The sequence below is a fragment of the Clytia hemisphaerica genome, unplaced genomic scaffold (genome assembly GCF_902728285.1).
Source record: "Clytia hemisphaerica strain Z4C2 unplaced genomic scaffold, Clytia hemisphaerica genome assembly, whole genome shotgun sequence".
NCBI lineage: Eukaryota > Metazoa > Cnidaria > Hydrozoa > Leptothecata > Clytiidae > Clytia > Clytia hemisphaerica.
Window position 1 is genome coordinate 62453 of NW_027104406.1, and position 25148 is coordinate 87600.

The 25148-nt window shown below is 35.0% G+C and overlaps 3 protein-coding genes across 3 annotated transcripts; 1 reads left to right on the forward strand and 2 right to left on the reverse strand.

Moving 5' to 3' along the window:
* Nucleotides 1–1382: 1382 nt before the first annotated feature.
* On the reverse strand, nucleotides 1383–13087 carry LOC136820069 (ribonuclease Oy-like). The gene is made up of 8 exons (XM_067076308.1): nucleotides 12954–13087; nucleotides 11760–11859; nucleotides 10821–10949; nucleotides 4349–4416; nucleotides 3322–3435; nucleotides 3022–3067; nucleotides 2347–2418; nucleotides 1383–1711 (listed from the first exon to the last, which is right to left on the reverse strand). Exons 1-8 carry the CDS (start codon nucleotides 13076–13078, stop codon nucleotides 1550–1552), a joined length of 816 nt encoding a protein of 271 aa, XP_066932409.1. The 5' UTR covers nucleotides 13079–13087; the 3' UTR covers nucleotides 1383–1549.
* A 2108-nt stretch (nucleotides 13088–15195) lies between these two features.
* LOC136820083 (gamma-interferon-inducible lysosomal thiol reductase-like) lies at nucleotides 15196–16213 on the forward strand. Its single transcript, XM_067076321.1, has one exon. The coding sequence runs from the start codon at nucleotides 15233–15235 to the stop codon at nucleotides 16025–16027; it is 795 nt and encodes a 264-aa protein (XP_066932422.1). The 5' UTR covers nucleotides 15196–15232; the 3' UTR covers nucleotides 16028–16213.
* A 441-nt stretch (nucleotides 16214–16654) lies between these two features.
* On the reverse strand, nucleotides 16655–20786 carry LOC136820082 (axin interactor, dorsalization-associated protein-like). Its single transcript, XM_067076320.1, has 9 exons — nucleotides 20506–20786; nucleotides 20019–20100; nucleotides 19794–19847; nucleotides 19526–19580; nucleotides 18924–19002; nucleotides 18522–18733; nucleotides 18118–18243; nucleotides 17685–17790; nucleotides 16655–17219 (listed from the first exon to the last, which is right to left on the reverse strand). The coding sequence occupies exons 1-9, from the start codon at nucleotides 20667–20669 to the stop codon at nucleotides 17120–17122; spliced, it is 978 nt and encodes a 325-aa protein (XP_066932421.1). The 5' UTR covers nucleotides 20670–20786; the 3' UTR covers nucleotides 16655–17119.
* Nucleotides 20787–25148: the final 4362 nt, after the last annotated feature.

Consider the following 25148-nt stretch of genomic DNA (forward strand, 5'->3'; position numbering starts at 1 on the left):
CATAATAATCAGCATTTTAAAGATCACAGGCAACGTTGTGCAACCAAAGCAAAACAGCATTTTCTGACACGAGAAAACAAAGTTTTTTGCTTGTTGGATTATGTAATCTTAAACAGACTTTCCAAAAAATGATCGTATGCAATATTTTGATACATTGCTCTTAGAGAAAAAATGTATAATGACAAGTATTACCTCTTTCGAAAGATAATTCTGAGCGGGCAATTTTTCAAAAAAACTCATTTTTGATAATTTAAAGCTTTGGAATTCATCCACTCAAAGATATCTATCCAACAAAGTATTGTCACTTTTCATTATACTGGATCTTTTTTCCATCAGGGGCAAGGTATCAAAATGCGAGGACTGCCATCTTTTTGAAACAGACCTAGGAATTCCAGGGACAGAAATTTGCTTCTATTAATGAGCCTATGTGATGATTGCTCGCATAGAGAATTCCATTATGAGGGGAGTTTCTTAAAACTAATACTTACAATTTATTAGAAGTTTGTTAATATTTTTTACTGACACTGTAGGTAATTTATCATTAGGCTTTATTTTGATTAGACCATTTCAGTTAACTGAAGGATCTAAGATACATTCTATCCTTATAAATGAGTAGATGAATGTCTAAACAATGTTGTGTGCCAGTTAGACCCGGGGTGTGTGGGTATTATAGCAAAAAAAAGGTCCGTCATACACCCCTGTCTCACAGCCCCGGTGAAACTTTTTCCCTGAGTGTGGATAAAAATTCATATACCTAGAAATTATATTGTTCAAAGGTTAAATAATCTAATGGAATTTAGAGTGCAATTTTGAAACATTGAGTTATGGGTGGGGTTGAAATCAAAGTCAATTTCCCAGTTGGGCTGAAATTCCAAGGTGTTTTCCCACCGGGAACGAATTTCTAGCCAAATTTTCTAGTGGGGCTGGGGTCTCAGCGGGTCTGTGACACAGGGGTGTGTTAGGATACCTATGTCCCATGTAGGGTTGCAAAAACGCCAAAATAGAAAAATCAGTCCCTTGTAGGGTACCTTTTTGTGGCAATTTGGGAAGAAAGTGGAAAACTTTGAGAACGTTTTTGGATCGAATTTCATTCCCATTCAGGGTTACTTTTTCATTACGATCACAAAATTTGCTAAAAATAGATGGACAAAGAATCACGCATCACGTCTCCGATTTTACCTTTCATACGCTACGTCATCCTTAGCTATTACGCCAACTAAAATTTAGAATCACTCCACTGTGCTTGAAAAAAGCTCAAATTACGCAAATTGATCAGTATTTCAAATTCGCTAAAATTAATGTTAACCACTCTTCATTCCACTCGGGTTTAAATCTGGGATGAGCCTGAATTGAATTTACTGCAATAAAACGTGAAACTTTCTTCTTTTTTTCTGATTGATAGTATATTTAAAAAGCTGAAACGAATTGATATAATAATGTGAATGTTTTTTCAAAAGAAGGATTAATATGGTATTGATACACACTATAAAAGTAAATTGTCCTCTATATGGAAGGACTTTTTGCTAAGAAAAATATTTAAAGTTGAAAATTAAACTGAATTGACCGATGGATCTACAAAGGTCTTTGGATGATTTGGTTGATAATACACAGGTTGATCCATGTGGCATTCTTTCTCACATGTTGGACAATTCACCAATGTATCGGCTTGATCGATACACATGTATACTTGAGATAAGATTTGTCCAAAACCCTGGAAAAATGAAAAAAAGTCATTTTGCTGAGTTTGTAATAATTATTCTGTTATTTCTTCACATTTAACCAAACTCGTATCCAGTCCCTGATTTTTCTTTTTCACGATTCTAAAATCACAATATTACTCCCTGTATCACAGACCCGCTGGGACCCCAGCCCCACTGGAAAATGAAGCAAAAATTTCGTCCCCGGTGGGGAAATACCCTTGAATTTCAGCCCCATTGGGAAATCGAGTTTGATTTCATCTCGACTCAAAATTTCATGTTTAAATATTGCACACCAAAACCATCTCCACTGGGTTTTTTAACTTTGGAACAATAGAATTTCTATCCCCATTAATTAGGATTTCAAGAGGAATTTTTATCCCAACTGAGAAAAAAGTTCCACCGGGACTGTGAGACAAGGGTATCGATTAAAGAAACGGCTAAGGTTGGAAGAACCAATTTTTGGAGATTTCAAATTGTCATACACCTGCTAGAGAGAAAGAGCATAGAAAATATTTATCTCAGAAGTAAAGAAGGTTTTTGGAGGTTAAAAATTTAAAATCTTATTTCAATGTTTTAGTTTAAGAAATATATAAAGCACCTAAGGTATGAAGAAAAAAATCTAAGAAAGAAAGTTTATATTTGTTACCTCGATGTGACCACACCCAGGACAAACAATCTTGTCATAACCTTTTTGGATAGCATTAACCAGAGTTGAAGCCTAATGAACAAAGTAAAAGACAATCAGGTGTGTTATTTAGGCCCGGCGAACGGCGAATTTCGTCGGTCCAAGGCACGAAAGAAATTACAATTCACCAATTGACAAGTTCGGTTCGCTGCCTCATGTACATATTTACGCTAATCACTACACTGCACTTGCCAAGGACTGCCAAGACTTCGCCGGCCTAGAATCTAGAAATCGCCAGAGTTTAATTTTTCATTAGCCAACCTACCAAAAACAAAGAAAACCCCCTGGACAATAATGTAAACAGAGATGGTAAACTTGCTGTTGTTAAATTGGTTGTGGTTAAATTCCATGATAGGTATTTTGAGAAAGCAAGCTCGAAAAGTTTTTCAATATGGTTAAAAGGAAATAGCAAAAACAGAGGCAAAAACAAGGCAAGGAAAGCAATTTTAGTTGTACAGTGGAGTCTCGATAACTCTAATCTCCACAGAGCAACACAAATTTGTTCGACTTAAGGAAATTTCGAGTTATGGAGTAAGTTTTAGGCATTGTTAACTGAAGGGACGAGAAAAATTATTTGAGTAAAGGATACATTTGAGTCATAAAGGTTCGAGTTAAGAAAACGTTCAATTTCAATACCTTGTATGGAATGATTCTAGGTAAGATTCCTTGTTGAGCAAGAACACTGAAACAAAAACAAAGTAGAAGTTCTTTATTGTAATGTAAGTGAAAGTCGTATAATGCTTGAGAAGGTCAAGTTTGTCGTAATCATTTTTATTGTAAATTTTTTGGCTAATGTTGTCCAATTTGAGCTTCATTTCACATTTAAAAGTTGGAGATTTTAGATTGTTGATAGTAGTGTGCATTCAATCCAAGAGATCTTGAAAATTCAGAATTTTTTCTCAGAAAGTACACAGCTGAAAAGGGTAATTAACTTACTCAGCGACGTTCCATTTATCAAAATAAGCTAAAGTATTTGTGAAGTAACTTCTTTGTTCTTTGAAACTTTCAAGACTTTGTGCGCATGTGCCGTGCTTTTCAAATTCGTGTTTCCTGTAAAAAAGGAAAATACTGGTGCTGAACGCTGAAGATTCTGCAGTAATATCTTTGTTAATTAATGTTGTTATAGTGAAATCAATGAAATTGTGGTATTGTGGAGTAAGCAACTCCATAAAAGGTAGGCTGCGCACATCCCCAGAATATATTTTGTTATATATCAAATCATACCAGAGGGGGTGCGTGAAGCCTACATAAATGGCGGATGGTCAGTTAGAGTATTTGAAATCAGCAGACTATCATTGGATATGACGATGAGATACATGAAAGGAAGAAATTTAGCTGGGAAGAAAATTTAAAATTTAATTTAGATTTAATTTTTTCCGTCATCCGCCAAATTAAATTCCGGCAAAATTTAAGTTGCTCTATTTATTCCCCCAAATGTATGCTATTGCAGGCTTTAAACAGGTTTTTCCTTTTTTAATGGCGTTTTTTGGACATAAATGTCCTTCGTCCGCCAAGTTAAATTCACGCCAAATTTAATTCTTCAAGTTAACCGCCAAATTAAATTCCCTCTGAAAAAACTTTTTCGGTCATCCGCCAAATTAAACTCCCGCCAAAATTTTTTCCTTTAATGTACCTAAAATTAAAAAAGAATTAGAAACTGATTACAATGGTCTTAATTTGAAATTTTGATGTAATCTTTTTCAAAATTTCATCAAAATGTTTTTTCTAGACAAAAATAAGAAATTTTTAATAACATAACCCTGCTATCTCTGTGGCGGAATATCTTTGTGAGTTGGATAGCTTTGGCGGTTTGGACTTTTCTACAGTCATGAACGAATTCAGTCTCCAGCACCGTACTTGTGCACAATAAAGCTTTTCGTCCGTAACATAACATCGATATCGACCATAACATCGTCTAAAGTCTGTTTAATTTGTCTTATAACAAATTGATATATAGCCTTACCACAAACTGTCCACTGTCTCTTCTTCGTAAAGGTTTGGCCATTTCATCAAAAGTTCTTCTTCCAAACCCTAAATTTCAAAAACATAATTGTATTAATCACCCACATCATTATCGTTCAGTGTTCTAAACCCAAGGTTGTGATGGATAAATAGACGCACCTAGTTGCCAATATTGGGGATCATTGATACGATCAAGCTTGAACCGTTTTGAGTATTTAATTTCCGCCTTTTCCTTGACAGGGCTTTCGTTGGCTGACAAGGGGTTAAAGAAAACTCAGACTTGAACCCAGTCCTTTAGTTCAATTCATTGATAAACACAACCATCAATGAAATAAAAGAATGTGGTGCAAGTGGCTCTACGTACAAGATCGAAGAACACTGTCATCTAAACAACTTTAAAGACTTTAAGTACTAGGCGGCGACAGTTTTAAAGGTATGAACAAACCTCCAAATTTAGCTGGTTACTTGTTTTTATAAGTTTAAATATTTTGTGAGAAGAAAATAGAATGTCAATGTGGTACGAAGATTTGAAATCTCAAATCGTAATATCTCGGTTTCAGTAGTTTATGAAGAGGATTTGTAGTGTCAATAGATTGTTATTATTATTATTGTTATTATACAGATTTACAAGCTAGGCTCACAGTGGGCCTCTAACCGATCTTATTTTACACTATTCTTGAATCGTATTTTGAGGGGTGGTTTTCCCATGCATCGTTGAGGTTTTCTTTGAAGGTCTTTATAGACTTTGCTGAAACGACATTTCTCGGCAGTCTATTCCAGGTTGGCACACATCTGTAATAAAAGGATTTCGTTTGAGGTCCGTGGAAACCGTAATTTGCGAAGTTAGGTAGAAGCTCATGGGGGTGTCTTCGATTTGGACGTGGACGTTTAGTCAACTTGTCAGGTATTGTTGTTTTATCGTAGTAGTGGAGGTGTTTGTAAACCTGTACCATATCACATAATCGTCTTCGAAATTCGAGTGTTGGTAAGCCGAGAATTTTGAGCCTATCACTATATGAAAGGCTGCGGTACGTTGGGACCAATCTTGTTGCACGTCTTTGCACTCCCTCGAGTAAGTTGACGTGTTTACGTAATCTTGGTGACCAAAATGATTGTGCGTACTCAAGGTGTGGTCGGACAAATGTTGAGTATAGTGTACGGAGGATCTCTGGAGTTAAGTTGGTGAAACCTCGTTTGATGACACCAAGCATTGAGTTGGCTTTTTTTACTTGATTGGCTATATGGTCTTCAAATGTCAATTCAGCATCAACCAATATACCCAGGTCTTTTTGTTCAAATACGTGCAGCTGAATATCATCAAGACGATACGGATGAGCGTGTTTTATATTTACGAATTTGCCGATTGTAAGAACGTGACATTTATCCGGATGGAACTGTAATAGCCAATCAATGGACCATTTTTCGAGTGTGTCTATATCACTTTGTATGGCAAGGGAGTAATGGACTGAAACTACCTCTTTGAAGATCTTTGTATCATCTGTGAAAAGTAGCAGATCCGAAATCACCTTGTCAGGCAGATCATTTATGTACAGTACAAAGAGTAGAGGGCCCAAGACACTTCCTTGTGGTATTCCACTTAATACACTATCTATGTTGGATTTTGCTTGGTTTACTTTTACCAACTGCTTTCTTCTACTCAGAAACGATGAAATCCAGTTCTTTATTGATCCAACTATGCCATACCCTTCTAGCTTTTTGCAAAGCCTACGATGAGGCACTGTATCAAATGCTTTAGCGAAATCAAAATAGATGCAGTCTACAACTTTTCCGTCTGATATACTTTCACAGCACCTGTCGACATATTTCAATAGTTGAGTAACAGTGGAACGTCTACTGATGAAGCCATACTGCTTATCTGATAAAAGGTTTAAGTTTGTCAGGTGGTTTGTGATATGTTCTCGTAATATCGACTCCATCAGCTTGCAAACCACGGATGTTAAACTCACTGGTCTGTAATTGATGGCCAAGTTATGCGCGCCTTTGTTCTTGAAGATGGGCGTGACGTGAGCAACCTTCCAATCCTCAGGTAGTACCCCTTCAACCAGTGCCTTATTCATAAGCCTTGAAAGGGGCTCGGAAATTTCGTCGACAAGTTCTTTCAACATTCTTGGATGTATTTCATCAGGACCAAAAGATTTGTTTGTATCCAGATCTTTGATCTTCTTACTTATCATATCTTTAGTTATAATGATGTCTGCAATATCTTGTTCTGTTCTTCGTGGAAATTCCGGAAGTTCTCACTCAGGCTTGATGGTAAAGGCACTGCAGAATTGTTTTTGGAGAATGTTTGCTTTCTCGTAGTCTTCGTGACGTAGTGATGACTTGTCTTTAGGTGACTCGAGAAGTGACGAAACACCTGTCGCAGCTTTCATCTTACTTCTTACATGCGACCAAAAGACCTTTGGTTTCGTTTTGGCTTTAGTGCATATGTTTCGTTCGTATGTTCTATGTGCTTGCGACATCATCCGATTTACCCTGTTACGTGATGTAACATATGTAAGCCGATAGCGACTCTTTTCCTCTGGACACAAGGCTCGGGCCCATTTTCTGTGCAATCGATTTTTTTCGCTTACTTCTCTTTGAAGATCATTTCCTAATGGGTATAGACCCCTTGCTCCTCCAGCTCTGACAATCAAATTCTTTCAATGGAACAAATTGATTTCTAAGCTCTAATAATTTGTTTTTAAATGATTCCCAAATTTCCTCTACAGATTTTATGTCCATTGCATTGAGTAATCCCTCTTGCCATTGATGTGCTACAAGAGACTGTTTCATTGCAGCATAATTACCATCGTTGAAGACGTATCGCTTTGAGTTAACTTTGCGCTCAGTGTAGCAAGCAAAGGTGAAAGCCAAAACACTATGATCGCTCTTCCCTAGTGGGCTTAGATATTGTAAGTCACATATTTGATTCTCCTCGCCCGTGAAGATTAAATCAATCGTAGATGGGTCATCAGTTCCTCGACAACGTGTTGGCTCATTCACGTGTTGATGTAGAAAGGAGTCACGGATTGCATCTAGAAAATGCACTTCCTTACTCTGCTCGATGTGCGGTGTGGTCCAATTTTCCCAGTTAAGGGCTCTGACCATAGTCCACAAATTGATTTTGGTATTTGACCATAAAAGTTATATTTCAGGTTCCTTAACATTTTTAACAAAGAATTGCCTTTATAAATTGCTTTTTAATCGAATCCCTTAAGAGTAATTAAGAATTTAATTGCAAAAATGACGTTATGAACTTTAAAAAGATGTTTATAATATGTTGCATCACCCTCTTTTATAAAAAGTGCTAAGTTTTAATGGGTAATTAACCTTTCTGTTTCGAACTTTTTTCAAACTGTCCGCAAAGAATTGAACTATTTTAAATTTTGTGGAAAATTTTTCTAAAAAGATGTGTCAAAAGTTATGACTGTTTTTTTAAGCAAAATCCAGATGAAAAATTGATGATAAACCACTGTTTTGAAGATTTCGAGATAAAGAAGCATTTACAAAATTTTCCGCAAAAATCTTTATTGTTCGGTAAAAGATACACCATCTACTGCGAAAAAATTTTCAAAATGTTTTTTCTTCGCCGAAACTAAGCTCTTCAAAGTTGAAATACTCTTCCTCGCAAAAGTCTTCATTTTCTTCTTCATCAAATTTTTCCAATGCAATTTTTGAATTTTCAGATTCAGGAATAGTTTGTCTAACAGAAAATGTATAACATACCATAGTTTTGTTGGTTACATCAGTCAGAAAATACATTTTAAACACGGCAATTATGAAAAATTCACTATGGTCAGAGCCCTTAATTGTTGGGAAATTGAAATCACCAATCAAACATTTGTGAGAGTATTTCTTGTCTGCGGCAATAGTCTTCATGAACGAGTTGAGCTTTGCATATTGTTTTCTTCAGATGAATCTGTTTTCGTTGGGCTACGATAGAGACATGCAAAAGCTAACAAATCTCTGTCGGCGAGACGGACTTCGAAAGTACAAGCTTCCTCAAACTGCACCGGTGAGATTTTAACAATCAGATGCTTGATGGAGTTGTGTGCCAATATTATAATACCACGTCCTATGTACGTATCTGCATTTGTATGGTTGACTAGTGTGTACTCGCAGAATTCGTATTCGTGTATGCGTTTTAGCCCACCTACCTTTGTTTTGACTTCACAGATTGCAATGATATGCGGCTTCTCTTTCTGCGCGTGGATTTGTAGTTCGTTTATCTTCTCAGGTGTAAGTTGGTCTGCGTTGGCATACATGATTTTTATGTCATCCACAAGTTTCTTTTTCTCTTTGGATTTGTTGGACACCATACGATTCAGTGGAATGTTGTCGATTTTTTTCTTTTTTCGCTTTTGTTGTATTTCGTTATTGTTTTCGAATTTTTCTTCTTTTTCGTTGTTTTTACCAGTTGCATTTATTGGTGTTGTTGAAGGTTGGAGGCCTTCACCTTCCTGATGCCAAACCCGTTTTTGAAGACCCACGGACTCTAAATATTCCATCTGTTTTCCCTTTGTTATTTTCGTTCAAGTCTTTTGCTTGTGCAACCAGGTCTTTATACTTTTTCCTCTGATCTGGAGTCAGGTCTTCACATACACTCATTCCTTTGTACGTGTTGTTTCCCTTGAGAGCGGTGAGGTTCCCAAAGATGTTCTCTTTTTCTTTCTCGCTACCCAATGTTACCAGTTTGGACGAGTCTTTCCTTCAGATTTCGAACCAAGTCTAAACAATTGTTTGATGCCCGGAGGTTTTGAATGAGCGTCTTCACATACTCTTCAGCATACTTGGGTGCATCTTCAGCTGGTTCTTCAGCCCCGTGGATTATGATGTTTTTCGATCTTTTTACTTTCTCTCTTTGTTCTGCCTCTTCTTCTTCATGTACTTCTTTAACGGCAGTCTTAATACATTCGTTGGATGAGAGAGTCTCTCTATTGGCAGTTACTGCAGCTTCGTACGATTTCGTACACTCCTCTTTGATGGTGGAAAGAATCTGTGTACGAAAATCCTCCAGTTTTTTCTCCAGCTTATTTTCTACGTATTCCACGGTATGGAATGCTGGATCTTTAGACAGCTGTTTCTTTAAGTCTGAAATTTCTTCTTTTTGAGACTCTACCGGGTGACCCACGAAAAAGCTCAGACGTTTGTCGACGTCTTGAGGCCGAACAAATGTCCTAAAGTGCTTGGAGTTTAGATATTTAGAAAGTAGATACCCTAACTTAAAATTTGAGCTATCACTTTTTAAATTTGACCGATTTGTTCTCTACTTATGAGCTTTTAAAGTCAAAATTCACTTTTCGGAAAGTGTAAAAAACACGTAAAAAAGGGGTATCAAATTTGGTATTTTTAGACGTTTTTGATATACAGTTTTTGAAAAAAATCTGAAAAATCTACAAAAGCGCCAATTTTTATAAAAACTAGTCTTGTTTTAAACAAAAATTACTTTTAAAGGTGTTTTTATTAATTATTAATGTCATAAAACTCGTTAAATAAGTCAATTGGTAAGTGATTTTCTAATTGATTGCATAAATTTAATACCTCTTTTTTACGTGTTTTTTACACTTTCCGAAAAGTGAATTTTGACTTTAAAAGCTCATAAGTAGAGAACAAGTTGGTCAAATTTAAAAAGTGATAGCTCAAATTTTAAGTTCGGATATCTACTTTCTAAATATCAAAACTCCAAGCACTTTGGGACATTTGTTCGGCCTCAAGATGTCGGGAAACGTCTGAACTTTTTCGTGGGTAACCCGGTACTATCTCCAGAAGGTGGTGTTCTGTGTTTTTCAACGTCTTGATCATTTTCTCATTCTCTTTTATCGTCTCCTTTAGTTTAGCAAGTTCGGCAGCCGTTTTTATTGATTGCCTAGGTCCAGGATTGATAGCCATCAGATCTCTTGATACAACCACACAATTTGGACAAATATAATTGCAGCCATTTCTTCTGCCATCTTTACATACCGATATCATATAAGGAGGTAACCTTGTACAGATGTAGTGAACGAGTCGGTTGCATTTGGAACAAGCCAGGCTTTCTTTGTTCTGATCGTCAGCACATGATGTGGGCGTGCAGAGTGGATTGGGAGTGTTTTTTTGATTTGTTGACGTCATTGTGATGTTTTGGTCGAGATTGTGGTTGTTATATCTTAAATAGATCTTTGGTCAAACTTCATTTGTGCTATCTGTTAATTTTTTTAACAACGTTTTTGTGCTAGCTGGTATTATTTCCGTAAAATTAATAAAACAATTCAGACATTCCCTTCTCACAGACCCAGTAGGATTTTTTCAGCTAGTGGGGGTAAAAATGACGTACTGAAACTCGATGGGGATTGTTATTACCATATTTTTTATGGGTGGGGATTTAAAATCTATTGTTTTCAAGTCAGAACATTCAGTGAAGATGGGAAAGATAGTATAATATTTTGCAGTGAGGATTGATTTATTCATTTCGTCACTATAAATAAACTTACTTCAATTTTTTTGTTGTCGAAAGTTTCGTTTCCACAATGAGTTGGGTATGTGTTGATGTTATCAGGCCATAAACCATGAAGTGTCCATGAATGAATCCTTTCTGGGATCAAGCAAGGACTGCCAGATGCCTATAAATAATACATTTAAAAGTGTATCAAGTCACAACCTTATCTCAATGATTCGATAGACCTTTTTTTTGGGCTTAGACCTAGGAATTCAGAATAAGTAAGAAACTAGTCTAGTGCTAGAGGGGAGTTTATTAGCCTAGCTAACTAAGCCCGGACACACGGCTAATTGCAGTATAGCTTTTTCGGCGTTTTAAAGATTTTCTATAATTGCGGATTTTAAGTTTGCCTTGGTATAGTTATTCAGTCTCAATTTACCATATCAGATTTATCCTAGTGACTGAATCAAACTATCTTTGATTTCTATAGGCTTTCCAAACAAGATTGACAGTTGGTCTCATTATAAAAACCCCTTAATTAAGAACAAGTGTTTAAAATTTTCATTGGAGTGGAAGGTTTGGCTTTGAAGTGGTTTGTGATTGGTTTCATAATTATCACGGCACGACAATGCTCGAAGGAGGGGGTACTAGGCATAGATTTATAATGTCGTGCTTTGGCTGAAAATGTGCCGAGGTTATTTAGGAAATCCTACCTAGGTCACGTGAAATTACGATAGAATTTCAGCGCTTGATCAATAACAAGCTTCACGGGTTTTCGAAAACAATAGCAGCAATATTTTTTGCGATATTCACTTTTTTTTGCTTGGAAGAGCTTAAAGCACTCCATCCAGCCCTTCGGACTTTACAGAAATCTGTGGTACCAGGTTCAACCCTTGTCCAGATTTTCCCAGAAAGTTCTCTTTTGAGAGACAAAATCCAGAACCATCAAAAATAGGAGAGAATCGAGTATGTCGGAATAGACAAAATTACTCACATTAACAATTTGACATGTTGAATAGGGCCATCTTTGAACAAGCATAAAATAATCCCAGCATGAATTATTCGATGGTCCAACCGTCTCGATCTTTTTTATGCTAAAAGAAGCATTTGGAATTGTTAACTTATTGAATGGACTCTGATAGCGCTCATGAAAGCTAGTGCCACTCCCGCATCATGAAACTGGGAAATCAAATTTGGTCTCGGTCCACTTTTTTATGATTCTTTAATAGTTCCCACGAAAATTTACATCACGTCAGTAAATCAAAGAGTGCTGAAAGTTACTGCCCGGGTACTATGTTTGAAGAGAATTTTCTTCGGCTTTGGGCTTTTTTCTTAGATAGTGATTCGTCTTAGACTGTAACATAGTCTAGGTTTGGAGTGGAGCTGACAAAAATTTTCAAAAAGAGGCGAGAACAGTATTGAGTGTAGCCTGACTAGGAGAGTTGGTGTTGTCTAGCCTAGCCTGGGTAGGTGTTGCTGAACATTTAAGTTTTGATTTTCATGCGAGTGGTTTGCTTTAGGCAACCGCAAAAGCTGTTTTATCTTTAATATTCATCCAGAAACTTGATAAAAAATTCAAAGCACTCCGCACGCCATTACAGTGAAACGTGCTATGCGTCTGAGCCAATAGACTAGTAAAGCACGTCGTTGTATTTCGCTGCAGATTAAACTTGCAATGGGCTCTATGTCTATATGTTCACTGGATATGTCTTTCCAATCCACTCTCCCGCGGAAATTTCTATTTTTTATAAGAACTCTTTATTATAAGCATTATTCCCGCGTTCCTGTGTCCAAGGAAAGACAGACGCTTGCTAGTTTACTGAGCCAATGAATTATAAGCCCGAAATGCTAGAATCGACTCTCTTTGATAGGATTTGAAGCCTGTGCCTGGTTTTAACACAAATGACAGATTGAAACTAAGATTTACACCTAATTTTCGAAAGATATCACTCGAAAACAAAGAAATCGCTAGATTCAATCCGTATCGTCAAAAATACGGCGCATATTTTAAGGCTTCATTTTTTCTTGCCTTAGAATAGTTAAAGATTCGATTCTAGCCCTTCGGGTTTATACTTCATTGATCTGAGTATCAGAATTTGCTTGGAAATTAGTTTTTATATTGATATCCAATGTTTTACATGTGATAACATATCATATCATTACTTATGAAAATTGAAATCGATCATACCTTCTTGCTTCAACTTGAGTCAGGCATAACCCAAGGAGTAAAACAAACCATGTCAAATAAACTTTATTCATCTTTAATACAGTGTTTGAACCTCGCGTGCTGCTTGTGATCAGACAATGATACATTAATAAATACACACGCAATTCTATCAGACAATCTTGACAAAATGGATATTTTGACTTAGGCTCAGATTTCACCCAACAAAGAAAAAACGCTTTAGTTTTTGCAGTTTAGGGTAAAACTTTGAAGTACTACTTTATTGGAAAAATATCCTGTGGACGGAAAAAAGAGACTTTTTGGTCGAAACTCGTTCCATTCTTTTGGGTTGACTTTCTTTTACTTTCCAGTCACGAATATCGCAAGGATGCAAGCAAGCAAAAGTTTATATCACTCATTTCTGTAAAGCTTGAAGGGCTTTTCCAGTCTAAAAAATATAAAGTACAGCTCGAGAAATTCAAGAAATACTGTCTTTCGGGCAAAAATAGGTTGTTTCGGCGATTTTTAAATAGCTCTGGCTTCAAAAATCAATTTTATTGAAAATTGAAACATGCTTGATGGTGGGCATTGCTATTAATAATGTTTTTGAATGAAAAAACAACCAATTGTAAGAAAAATGTCCAATAAAAATCCAGAAAAACGGCGATTTACGGCATATTTACGGCATTTTCGGCCGGAAAAAAAATTTCCTCAAAAATCAAACTCGGCCATGTTTTGAACAATATTATTACACATCTTTGAGCAAAAAATCAGAAAAAACTAATGATAAAATCTCGAGAAAATGCCAAAAAAACAGTTTTTCCGGCATATTTCCGGCATTTTCGGCCGGAAAAAAATGTTTTTCGAAAATCGGGCTCCGTCACTTTTTAGGTATTATCATTTTACATCAGTGTGCAAAATTTCATAAAGAAATATAAAGTACAGCTCGAGAAATTCAAGAAATACCGTTTTTTTTCCGGCGAAATCGGCTGTTCCGGCTTTCCGCTCCGGGCGCCGCCCGGCGATTTTTAGAATGTTCTGTTTCTGTGGCTTCAAAAATCAGTTTTATTGACAATTGAACCATGCTTGATCGTGGACATTGCTATTAACAATGTTTTTTTGTGAAAAAACAACCAATTGTAAGGAAAAAGTCCGATGAAAATCTGCAAAAACGGCGATTTCTGGCATATTTCCGACATTTTCGGCCGGAAAAGAATTTTTCTCAAAAATCGGACTTTGCCATGTTTTGGGCATTGCTAATACGCATCTTTGTGCAAAAAATCTGAAAAAGCTAATGATGAAATCTCGAGAAAATGCCAAAAAACCGGTTTTTCCGGCATATTTCCGGCATTTTTGGCCGGAAACGATTTTTTTTTTAAATCGGGCTCCGTCACATTTTGGGCATTACCATTTTGCATCATTGTGCCAAAAATCAGAAAAAACTAATGAGCCAATCTCGAGAAAAGCTGGTAACAGACGGACGAACGAACGGACGGACGGACGGACATCGGTTAATTTATAGGACCTCCAAGGTAAGTCCAAAAAATGAATATCGTAAAAAATTTGTTGCTATTGTTATCGAAAATCAGCGAAGCTTCTGATTGGTCAAGCGCTGAACATGTGACCTAGGTAGGATTTTCTACCGAACCACGGCCCACTTTTCAGCCGAAGCATGCCATCTAGGATCTAGCCAGACCTTCGGACATTACAGAATGGTTGGTTTATATCCTGTTTATAGACGTGTGCACTTGTTGTGGAGTTTTAAAACAAATCTGATAAATTTCTACGTTTCAACAAACAGCATGAATGCATTGTTTAGCATTGAAAAGAAGAAATGTTTCCCCGCGAAATCCGAATCTGATCTTTTAAGATTTCTATGATATTAGTATCTGTCATATGTTTAACATGTGCCTGGTAGATGATATTGAATATTACAATTATGAATATAAAATTATGACTCATTTCCATAAGATAAAGTGCATCATATAATTCAAGGTCAAACAAAACGTTTGGTTGTCACACATATGTTCCTTATATGCAACCTTACGCCCTCCATCTTTTCAGCTATTGCCTCCATCTTTTCAGCTATTGTGAGACCCTCTCGCCTTCCAGTTTCACAATAACTCATCTTGAGTTTCACGATAAGTCAAAACATGTTTTTCCTGATGCTTACCAAAACAATATACGTTCATGAAACATGAGATTTGAATTGTCAAACAAATCTATGTTATAAAAAGACGCAAAAAGTGCATTCCTTGACATCGTACTTTCTGTGTGGAATATACAACACAGAGTCGAACAAAATGGTTATGTTATCCTACGTTTCTATGCTTATCTGTTTGGCAGTTGCCAATTCAGCCAGCATTCAAGACCCATGTCACGAAGGTGAATCTTATTGGTGTCAGAACGAAGAAACAGCTATCCAATGTGGCGTCCAAGCTTATTGCAGACTTCAAAAAGAACAACAACAGAAAGGTTCAAAGACAGTTGCGGATGCACAACCCGTTATCTTTGAATTATATTATGAGAGTCAATGCGGCGGATGCAGAGATATGATCAAACAACAAATCTGGCCTGCTTACCAAACTCTTTACTCGACCGGTATTATCCAAATTGGCTTGTATCCTTACGGAAATGCACACGAAACACAACTACCAAACGGTACCTGGGCGTTTGATTGCCAACACGGTGAAGTTGAATGCCAGATGAACTTGGTGGAAACATGTGCTATTCATCTATTACACGATCAAGCTGCTTTCATGCCTTTTATTCATTGTCTTGAAGAAAGTGGACCCAACATGGCCAACGCCCGTGCATGTGCCAGTGCCACTAAAGTGGATTTTGATAAGATTCTTTTATGCGCTACATCTTCAATGGGCAACAAGTATGAGCATGAATTCGCTGTCAAAACCAATAACTTGACACCTAAACATGGTTTTGTTCCATGGGTCACGTTGAACGGTCAACACACATGGCAAATTCAAGACCGCGCGGGCGATGATTTGATTGGTTTGATTTGTGATACCTACACAGGCACAAAGCCTCACGCTTGTCGAGTCCATCAAAATTCTCGAAAAGAAAACCGTTGCTACAAGTAGAAACTGTAAAAGTGAACTGGACTGAAAAAAGTAACCCTATCCTACTTTAAATTAAATTGTTTTATAAATTTTGTAGAGATAGATTATTACATTTGAATATTGTTCGTGTTTGTAAAAAAAAAAAAAAAAGATAATTGAGAGTGATGATAATTTGTGCAAAAGTACTCACACACAATTAAAACTTAAGGCTTAAAATCTTTTTAAATGTTTTATAGAAAAACATGAATTCTTTCCGCTGATAGCCTGGCCTGGTCTGGTCTCGATTAAGGACATTTTCTTCAATTCCATTTCTTGCTTTTAGGAGATAAGTCGCGTTTTTATGAAATAATTTTTCAACGGAAAAAATTAATTGATTCAATTCAAGTGGTTCAATCTCAATGAGCTTTCAAAAACCAATGAATGAGAAATGCGATGAAAATGTATAACATTTTCGGTTATTTTATTAGTAGCCGGCCGTCCGAATAACCAGAATTCATTATTCTGGTGTTTCCCCGATGTGAAGTTGGTTTCGTGGGTTTCGTGGGATTCATCTTTCAAAATACTTCAAATAAAAAAGAAACGGATTAAATCAGAGTAATCACACCTTTCTGATTCAGGGTAGTTTTCCAAAAATATTACATTTGCTCATTTGAAACTTTTTCAATAATTTATGTTTCTATTTTATCGCGTATAAATCGGACCCTAAATAATGAAAGAATATATCTATTTACACTAAATTATAAAAAAATTACAATGTGAAAAAGATTTGGAAAACACCAGACCATCGTACCTCTCTTGAGTCGTTGTAAAAAAATATTCTAACTTACGTAAGAAAGGTAGAGGTAAGTTTGAAAAATATTTATCAGAATTGACAACAAACTTAATAAAAAATTCAAATACAGCGAGCATTACTTTTCTATTCCCAGTTTGTATTTTCAGAAAAATTCAAAGAGGTGAATTCTCTACATCAAATCACGTATTGTTTGATTTTATAAAAAATTTCGGTTACGTTTCCGTGAAGAAAGGGTAAAGGTCTTCAAGTTTCCAAGCAGTAATAAAAAATAAAGATTAGCCTAAATTTACAGATTCTAAAAACAAAAGCAAGCACAAATTTTATTGGTCGAGAAGAGTCATACTAATGTGACAATACAGTGGCTTCTTTTGAGATACCTTTCGTAATTGTTTGTGGTGATAATCGACAGGGCCTTTATATCTAAAGATTAAGAAAAACGAAATGTTTGATCAATACTTCAGTACAAAAACATGAAAAGAAATATTTTCTTTTTAATAGAACTACAGGCCGTTGAGATAATTTTGAAGAAGAGACATGCCGTTAAAAACACCCCTGTGTCACACACCCTCTGGGACCCCAGCCCCACTGGAAAATTTCGCAAAAATTTCGTCCCCGATGGGGATATACCATGAAATTTCAGCCCCACTGGGGTATTGACTTTGATTTCATCCCCATTGGAAAGTCAATGTTTAAAAATTGCACTCCGAAACCATCCCCACTGGATTTTTTTAACCTTGGAACAATAGAATTTCTATCCCCGTTTAGATTTCAAGAGGAGTTTTTATCCCCACTGAGGAAGAAAGTTCCATCGGGGCTGTGAGATAGGGGTGTTTAAAACGTTTAAAAAGCAGTTAAAAATGAAAAAGAAGATTCCAAAACCCTAACATTTCTAGATAGCCTCGACCAGTTGCAAATTGTTCTCGTTTTAGAACAGAATAATATTTCGTCTTCTTGTCGGTTGAACTTCTCAATTCAAAGAATATTGAACTTCCTGCAAAAAAAACAAAATAAACAAAATAAAATTAATAAAAAATATTACGGAATGGCGAATTTTGAAATATTTCAAACCTCCGAAAAGGTGAATTTCAAAACATTCCATAGCTTTTCGCTAGGGATGGAAATGAAAAGTTATCGAAGGCTAATCAAATTGAACCGGATTGTTCTTTTCACTTGTTTTGTTCTTAAAACATTTTTTAAACTCTAAAGCTCACCCTTATCATGATAGGCCCTTACCAGTTCTTAAGTAAAATATCAAAAAGGAAGACTGTGGACCATCTATCCATCGAAAATAGTCTCAAAACAATGAATATTTATTTACCTTTCGGTATTTTTTCTACATATCTCTGTACTTCGTAATTGCAATTATTGAATTCTGCGTGATAATCTTGAGTACGGGTGGAGGATTTTGTGTATTGGATATCCGCAAGATTCACTGAATCACGATCTAAAGATAAAAACGTAAGAAATCAATGAGAATCTGTTGCTAAACTTAAGTGGAAACTTAATAGTTAATATGCTAAAAAACCAGGTAACTGTATGTAATTCAAATGAGCGGTTTAGTTTTCACATTAAAAGTGTTAGTCTTTTCAGCAACCTTAAAACACCATGGATAGAACATTAGAGCTTGACACCTGAATATAGACAAGCCTTTCTTAGTAAACAGTATACAGAAGAATGCACAAGAAGGGCCAAGAATGATGGCAACACCGAGGAAAAACTCACCACGTAAGGAAATAGCGATGTATGGATCACAAACTTTCTTCAAATCTTTGACAGCGAATTTATGAATTTGTATAGAAAGCCGAGTTAATCCGGGCTGTCGAGGTAACTTTGATTGTAGAGTGTGTTCCGAGTTATGATTATTATTGTTATTATTATTGATGTTTTCTTCTGATGAGTATAGTTCACCCATTCCACTATCTTGGCTGAGAAGGCTGGAGAATTGAGAGAAGAGCTTTTCAGTTTACATGAAAATTCAAAATATACGACATCTTCATCACCGATCGTAGTTTAGAAAGACCTTTAGAGGAATGAAAATTCAAGGTATTGAAAATTCTAACTGTTTTTTTTACAACTCAGTGAAGGTTAACAACCAATGAAAGGTCTAAAAAGACATTTATTTACCTTACAACTGAAGTGTTTGTCGTTTCTTCGAGTATAAGGATCGGAAAACAACTATCCCATTCGTCGAAATTCTTGAATACTGAAAATGGTGAGTAGAAAATTACGATATTGGAATAAAATATAATTTAATATATAATCGCACGATGGGTTATTTTTTCTTATTTGGCACGCCCTCAAAGAGAGCAATTAATCGTTAATTGCATCCTGTAGAGAGCAATTAATCGTTAATCACACTCTCCAATGCCGCGCTAATGTTTACAAAATTGATTTTAATGTTTATTCTTATATATTTTTTTGCATCGAACGTTTTAATTGCATTCGAAATTTATTTTGTGAGAAAGAAAATCAATAAACAACAATAAAAGAAAGACATAAAGAGAAGAGAAAAATATAAAACTCTCAGTGTAATTTCTGTAATTTACTTTCTTAACCGGGAAAAAGTAGTGACAGCCATTGTGCGATTAGCTCGTAATCGTAAGTATAAAGGCTAACCAGGTTAGCCTTTATACTAAAGATAAAGATCAGGAGGACCGAAACGATATTTTCAACAAATTTTGTTTATGCAAAGTCGCGAAAAATATATCACGTGAAAAAACTCTTACTTTTCTTGATTTTGTCTAATTCATGTACAGTCATCCACTTTTTCTCTTCAGGATTCTGAAAAAAAAAGAAGAGAAAAGTTCCAAATATGTTCAATTTATTAATATTTTCGATTTCTAGTGTGAAATTGAGAGGGAAAAGACTCCATCTCTAGGTGGTAACTGCTATACTTAAAAATGAAAAAAATACTCAAAATTTATATGTTTTTTTAATGGGTGCAATTAGCTCCTTGATAAGACTTGCTGTATTCGTAAAACAATATTTTCTTACCCTTATGGCATCGATACGATATGTTAAACAACGAATGATGTTTTTTACGGTATCCTGAAAAAATAAATAAAAAAATCAGCAATTGTTAAAAACTGAAAAATTGATTAGGATATTTTGGAAGACGATTTTTAAATAATTATCGTTGTGCATTCTAAAAGACTGGGGAGGGCCGGAGAGCCTCGAATCGATAAAAATTGTCGTTCTTCAAAAAATCAAGAAAGTTACCTTTTGAATTTGTTTTAAGCGCACATTTTCTCCAGTACAAGAAAAACTTGTTTCTAACGTAGATTTCAAATCTTCAATCAACCTGATGAAAATATAATTAGCTAAAGTTAAAAGTTACAATTTAGTTAAAGAAAATTGCGAGTCCAAATGTTCCCTGCTCTGAAGGGGTACACATTTTTTTATAAGAACAAACTATATAAGAACTAAGGCTTCGATGGCCAAAATATTAAGAACAAGTTCAGAACATTTTAAGGCTTTGCGGACTCTAAAACATACACCCGATTTCTTAGGAAAATGGATAAAAATACTCATAAAATGGTGAAAATAAGAACATGTTAAAAACATTTTTAGGCATAAAACTAGAAAAGTTAAGAACATCCGAAAGGCTTCAAAAACGTTTGATGCTCTAATAAAAAAACGTGTAAAGTCTTACTGTAGGAAGGTAGCAAAGATTGAAATAGAATAAACAGAGATATGCATGGCTTACATTTGGTATTTTTCAATGGCTCCGTTCTGATCATTCCACCGATCTTTGTCCGTACCCTGAAGGAAATACGTCCTCCATAATTCGAAACATTTACAAGATTGTTGTTTAGCACTGGACGGGATCGTCTCTCGAAGTTTTTTTCTCATCCATTTAGCAGAAGGCATGTTAGTGTCGATTATGAAGGGTGCAATAAGTATTTTCTCCAGCGGTAATTTCTAATTGTCGTTTTCTCAAGAATTTATAGTTTTATCTAAAAAGTAATAAAAAAATAATACTTGAAAATACAATCATCTCACTCAAATTGGATTAACATTCATAAACGAAAAATGATGCACTTTGGGAACGCAAAATGAACATGTACCATCTTGATTTCTCTGTAAGCAGACACTTTATAACCAGCCAAAAGCTACAACAACAAAATGAGAAATCAAAACAAAAGTTTTAGGAAGTCGCACAGTTCATCAAAGAACACGAACGAACAAATATACATACAGCATAGCAACCTTGGATAAAACCGTCATAAAATGTGTCGCACCGAAAGCATAATACAAAGTATAAAACCATATCCGGTGTGCAAACTCAAGCCACGATAGAAAAACTTAACAGAAAAGATATTTCGATTTTCTCCTCCTATAATGAAGTTTATCATTTTAATTTCATGATTGCTCAACCGTACCTGAAGAGAAACTCAACCAATAACCGACTCGCAAATCCCAATTTACATTAGTTTGTTGTCCCAAAAACAATGTTTATAAATTATTTTATTCCTAAGTAAAAGTACCGACAAAATTCATCAAAACAAACAGTAAAAAACCACAGGGCATTCAGCCAATCATCCACCGGAATAAATCACATCAATATAGCCTATTGAAACGTAACATTTCATCTAGAGATATTCACCACACACAAAAATAAACTCTCCAAAAATCTAAGAGAAAAGCTAATGGAGTGGGTAGCGAAAGTATTTTTTTGAAAAATATTAAAAACCTTGCGCCAAAGATGAATTTTTCTCTTTATTTTACTGTCTGCGTCAGCCGCTCCTGAAACTAGTTATAGACAATGTTCTATATACTGATTTTTTCCTTGAAAGGTCTCATCACAATCATAGGAAAATAAATAAATGTGATAATATTTACTGGTTACTAGGGGTAACCTCAAACACAGCGCTACAGTTCAAAATGGTTTTCTCGACCCATTAGGGAATTCAATAAAAATTATTTCACTATGATAATTTATTTAAAATGTGTTGTTTTTTTATTCGTATTGAGTAACTATGGTGACCGTTTTCTCTATCAATAAGAATTGAAATGAAACAGTAGTAATAAACTGTCAACCAAGCGTAGGTTTTGTATATCGTTTTACTAAATGAATTCCAAGTGTGAATTCCAATGCAAACACACGCTTTTTTGTTAGAACCATGCAATTTTAAATTTTGGTTTCTTGTCGACTTTTACACGCTTTTTTTATTTATAAGAATACACTTTATAAGAATGTGCATGATGAAATTGGCCAAAAAATTAAGAATATGCTAAGAATATCACCATCATATAGAATTTTGCTACTTAAGCTAAGAAAGCCATTTTTAGACCATTTTAAATTATAAATTGTCAATTAGGATCCTAACCTAAGAATGTTGTAAGAATATTTTAGGATTATTTTCCCAAAAAAGTTAAGACTATCTATTATGAAATGGATTTACACCATTCTTATAAAAAAAAGCGTGCAATTGAAACTTTTAGACTTCCAACGTTCTTATCATGTTGTTATACGTATTCTTTATTTACTTAAAGGATCTACAGACAATGCAATTATGCCATCTGTTACACTGAGATTGTTCCGAGCTTGTTCTTAGTTTGCGATCAAATTTCTTTCCTTGTAAATAGATTAAAAATGGTAGTTTCGATAGGCCTTTTCATAAATTACGTCACGAACATCACTTGCCTCGTATTCAAACAGTTACCATGGTGATTATGTCCCATGAGACATTAAATGATTTATTTATGAATAGAAAGTAGTTTTAATAGAATCCGCTGGGAGTTAATCACCATGGCAATAACTTCAAAACGAGGTAAGTGATGTTCGTGACGTAATTTATGAAAAGGTCTATTCAATGAGCTTTCAAAATAGTTATTCTTTATCTTTTTTCGAGACAGAGAGCGATTTTTCTTGAAAAATCAACTTGGTAAAAGTAGCGAAAAAATTACTTCAGTAATTATTATATAAAAATTGTCTAATTGTATTGGCCGATTTTCCTTAGAAAGTACAAGAATTTGCTTTAGGATTTTTTCCTTGCCAAATTCAAGAAAATTATTTTGGGTGATTTTCCTTTGATTCCTTTCTTGAAAATATAACAAATTTGTTTTTAGTTAATTTTCCCTCAAATATGTAAGAAATTTTCTCTACATTTATTTCCTTGGGAAATACATTAGAATGTTTTAAATAAAGAAAGTATTTTTGTTCCTTTTCCTTAGAAAATACAAGAAACAGTTACCTATTTCTCATAAAAGTAAAAAATACATTCGATGCGGACCCCCTTTAATGTCTCAAAAATAGCAGCGAGCGAAGCAAGCTTAATTATCATGGTAAAGAGTCGTCTCGAACGACGCCGGGCCGGCTAGTAATTTCATAGAGGCTCAAAATCGTCAAAAAATAGAACAATTTAAGAATAGTACTGATCCTAGAATTGCTGACTTTCAAGTAAATTGAGGGCCAAAGCAAAGATTGTCGAGTTTAAAGCCTATAAAAATAACCCCATTTTACCTAAGAAATGAAAAAAGGATAAGAACAAATAGAGGTTTAAAGTGTCAAAAAAAGAAGAACAGCTGGGCCTCAACAAAAGTAAATTGGTTCTTAAAAAAGATTTCATACTGTGCGTCGAAGCATTATTTGTACCGTACCTCCATGGATCAAAATAGTCTTGAGTCTTTGATGAGTTTGCGTGGGTGATTCTGATCTGAGTAACCAAGGTTTGTGACTCTTTAAAGTAAAAAGAAAAGTAAAGTTTATATTTACATTATAATAGGAAAAAAAAACATTTCAAAGGAATAGTAATTTACGAACATTTTCATGTCAGGAATCTTAACCAATAAAGATTTATATGACAGTTTATCAACAGTTTCTTACTTATCCAAGCCTGGCCTACTCTCGGGTACTTAATAGCCGTCCCTTCTCCCGCTAATTAATTTTTCGAAAATTTTCCACCCAGGACATTCTTATTCCAACCCTTATTAATTTTTGGGAAAATGTTTTTGAAAGTTCCCTCTTTTGTCCTAATTCTGCTGTATTAGCCTTCTTTTCAAAAATTTTCCAGCCAGGACATTTTTATTTTTATCAAGTTTTGAGATTTTTTCCAAACCCCCGGGTATTAGGTACCCGATAGTACATAATACACGTTTTTTTTTTTATAAGGAACACGTTTATAAGGAACTCGAGGCTGAAAATGGTCCAAAAAATAAGGAATTGTTAAGGAACTGCTCAGGCTAAGAATAAGAAAACAAGTTTTAAGGAACAGTAAAAGTAAGAGTTTTCACTTGAACTAGCTATGTAAATAAGGAACTCAAAAGGAACTTTGAGGCTGAAATTTTCTGTAAAAATAAGGAACTCCAGGCTCAGAGCAAAGTTAAGGTTCCTTATATAAAAAAAAACGTGTACTCATAAAAGGATTTGCAGCGCTGGTTAAAACTAAATGACTTACCTTGATCTCAATGTACAAGCGATACACTACGGTGTAGTAAGAGGACCTCGTGTTTAAATTATGAGTTCATATCTAAAGGTGAAAAAATAATAAATCGCAAATACACGTTTTTTTAAAAGAACAAACTATATGAGAACATAAAGGCTTCCATGGCCAAAATGTTAAGAACGTGCGTGGACTCTAAAACAACTGATTTCTTAAGAAAATCGACAAAAATACTCAAAAAAAATGGCGTAAATAAGAACATGTTAAGAACATTTTTAGGCTTAAAACTCAAAAAGTCAAGAACATCCGAAGGCTTCAAATTTGGATGTTCTTATGGACGTCAATCCGATTTCTTATTATGAGAGAAAACAAAAATTTTCAAGAACGTTGGATAGAAACTGTAAAACCAGCGTGTTAATTTCAGAAAACGTTACACACCCGCTTTTTACTTACTTATATGCTAATTTAATGTTAGAAATTTTCGCGGCCAGAACATTTCGCGAGTTGGGCCATTCGCGAGATTTTTTTTCTTTGCGAGAATATAATAATCAGCAATACATATTGATTTCTTTCGAAAGTTTCTGGTCGCGAAAATTTCTAATATTAAATTAATATAACCCGAACTAATCTACTAATTCAAAAAATAGCAGTACCAGTATAACAGATTATTAAATCAATTTCAAAAGATTGGGTGAAATTTTATCAAAAGAAACATGAATATGAATATGCGAGTAAAAAAGGAATATTTACAGTAAGATAGTTTAAATTTAAAACATTTCTTTAGACGTGAAAACCTTTACGAGCAGAAGTTATAAAAAAAGTTGAAAAACTCTTACGATGCACATAATTTAAAGTAAAAACCCCTTCATAAGAGTTTACACGCCTAAAGTAAGTAAGTCAAATGTATCAAGGATACTAAATAACAACTGTTTCTATTTTTGTTTGGAGTTACTGCACTGATATA

Bases quoted from the DNA above. Each gene is read 5' to 3' on its own strand.
- LOC136820082 (XM_067076320.1), bottom strand. From the start codon at position 20,669: ATGCCTTCTGCTAAATGGATGAGAAAAAAACTTCGAGAGACGATCCCG. The intron at 20,101-20,505 runs GTAAGCCATGCA...TATTTTCATCAG, and splicing joins GCCATTGAAAAATACCAAAT to GTTGATTGAAGATTTGAAAT. The intron at 19,848-20,018 runs GTAACTTTCTTG...TTATTTTTTCAG, and splicing joins GCTTAAAACAAATTCAAAAG to GATACCGTAAAAAACATCAT.
- LOC136820069 (XM_067076308.1), bottom strand. From the start codon at position 13,078: ATGTATCATTGTCTGATCACAAGCAGCACGCGAGGTTCAAACACTGTA. The intron at 4,417-10,820 runs GTAAGTTTATTT...TTTGAAATTTAG, and splicing joins TCGACAACAAAAAAATTGAA to GGTTTGGAAGAAGAACTTTT. The intron at 1,712-2,346 runs GTAACAAATATA...TCATTTTTCCAG, and splicing joins CTGGGTGTGGTCACATCGAG to GGTTTTGGACAAATCTTATC.
- LOC136820083 (XM_067076321.1), top strand. From the start codon at position 15,233: ATGGTTATGTTATCCTACGTTTCTATGCTTATCTGTTTGGCAGTTGCC.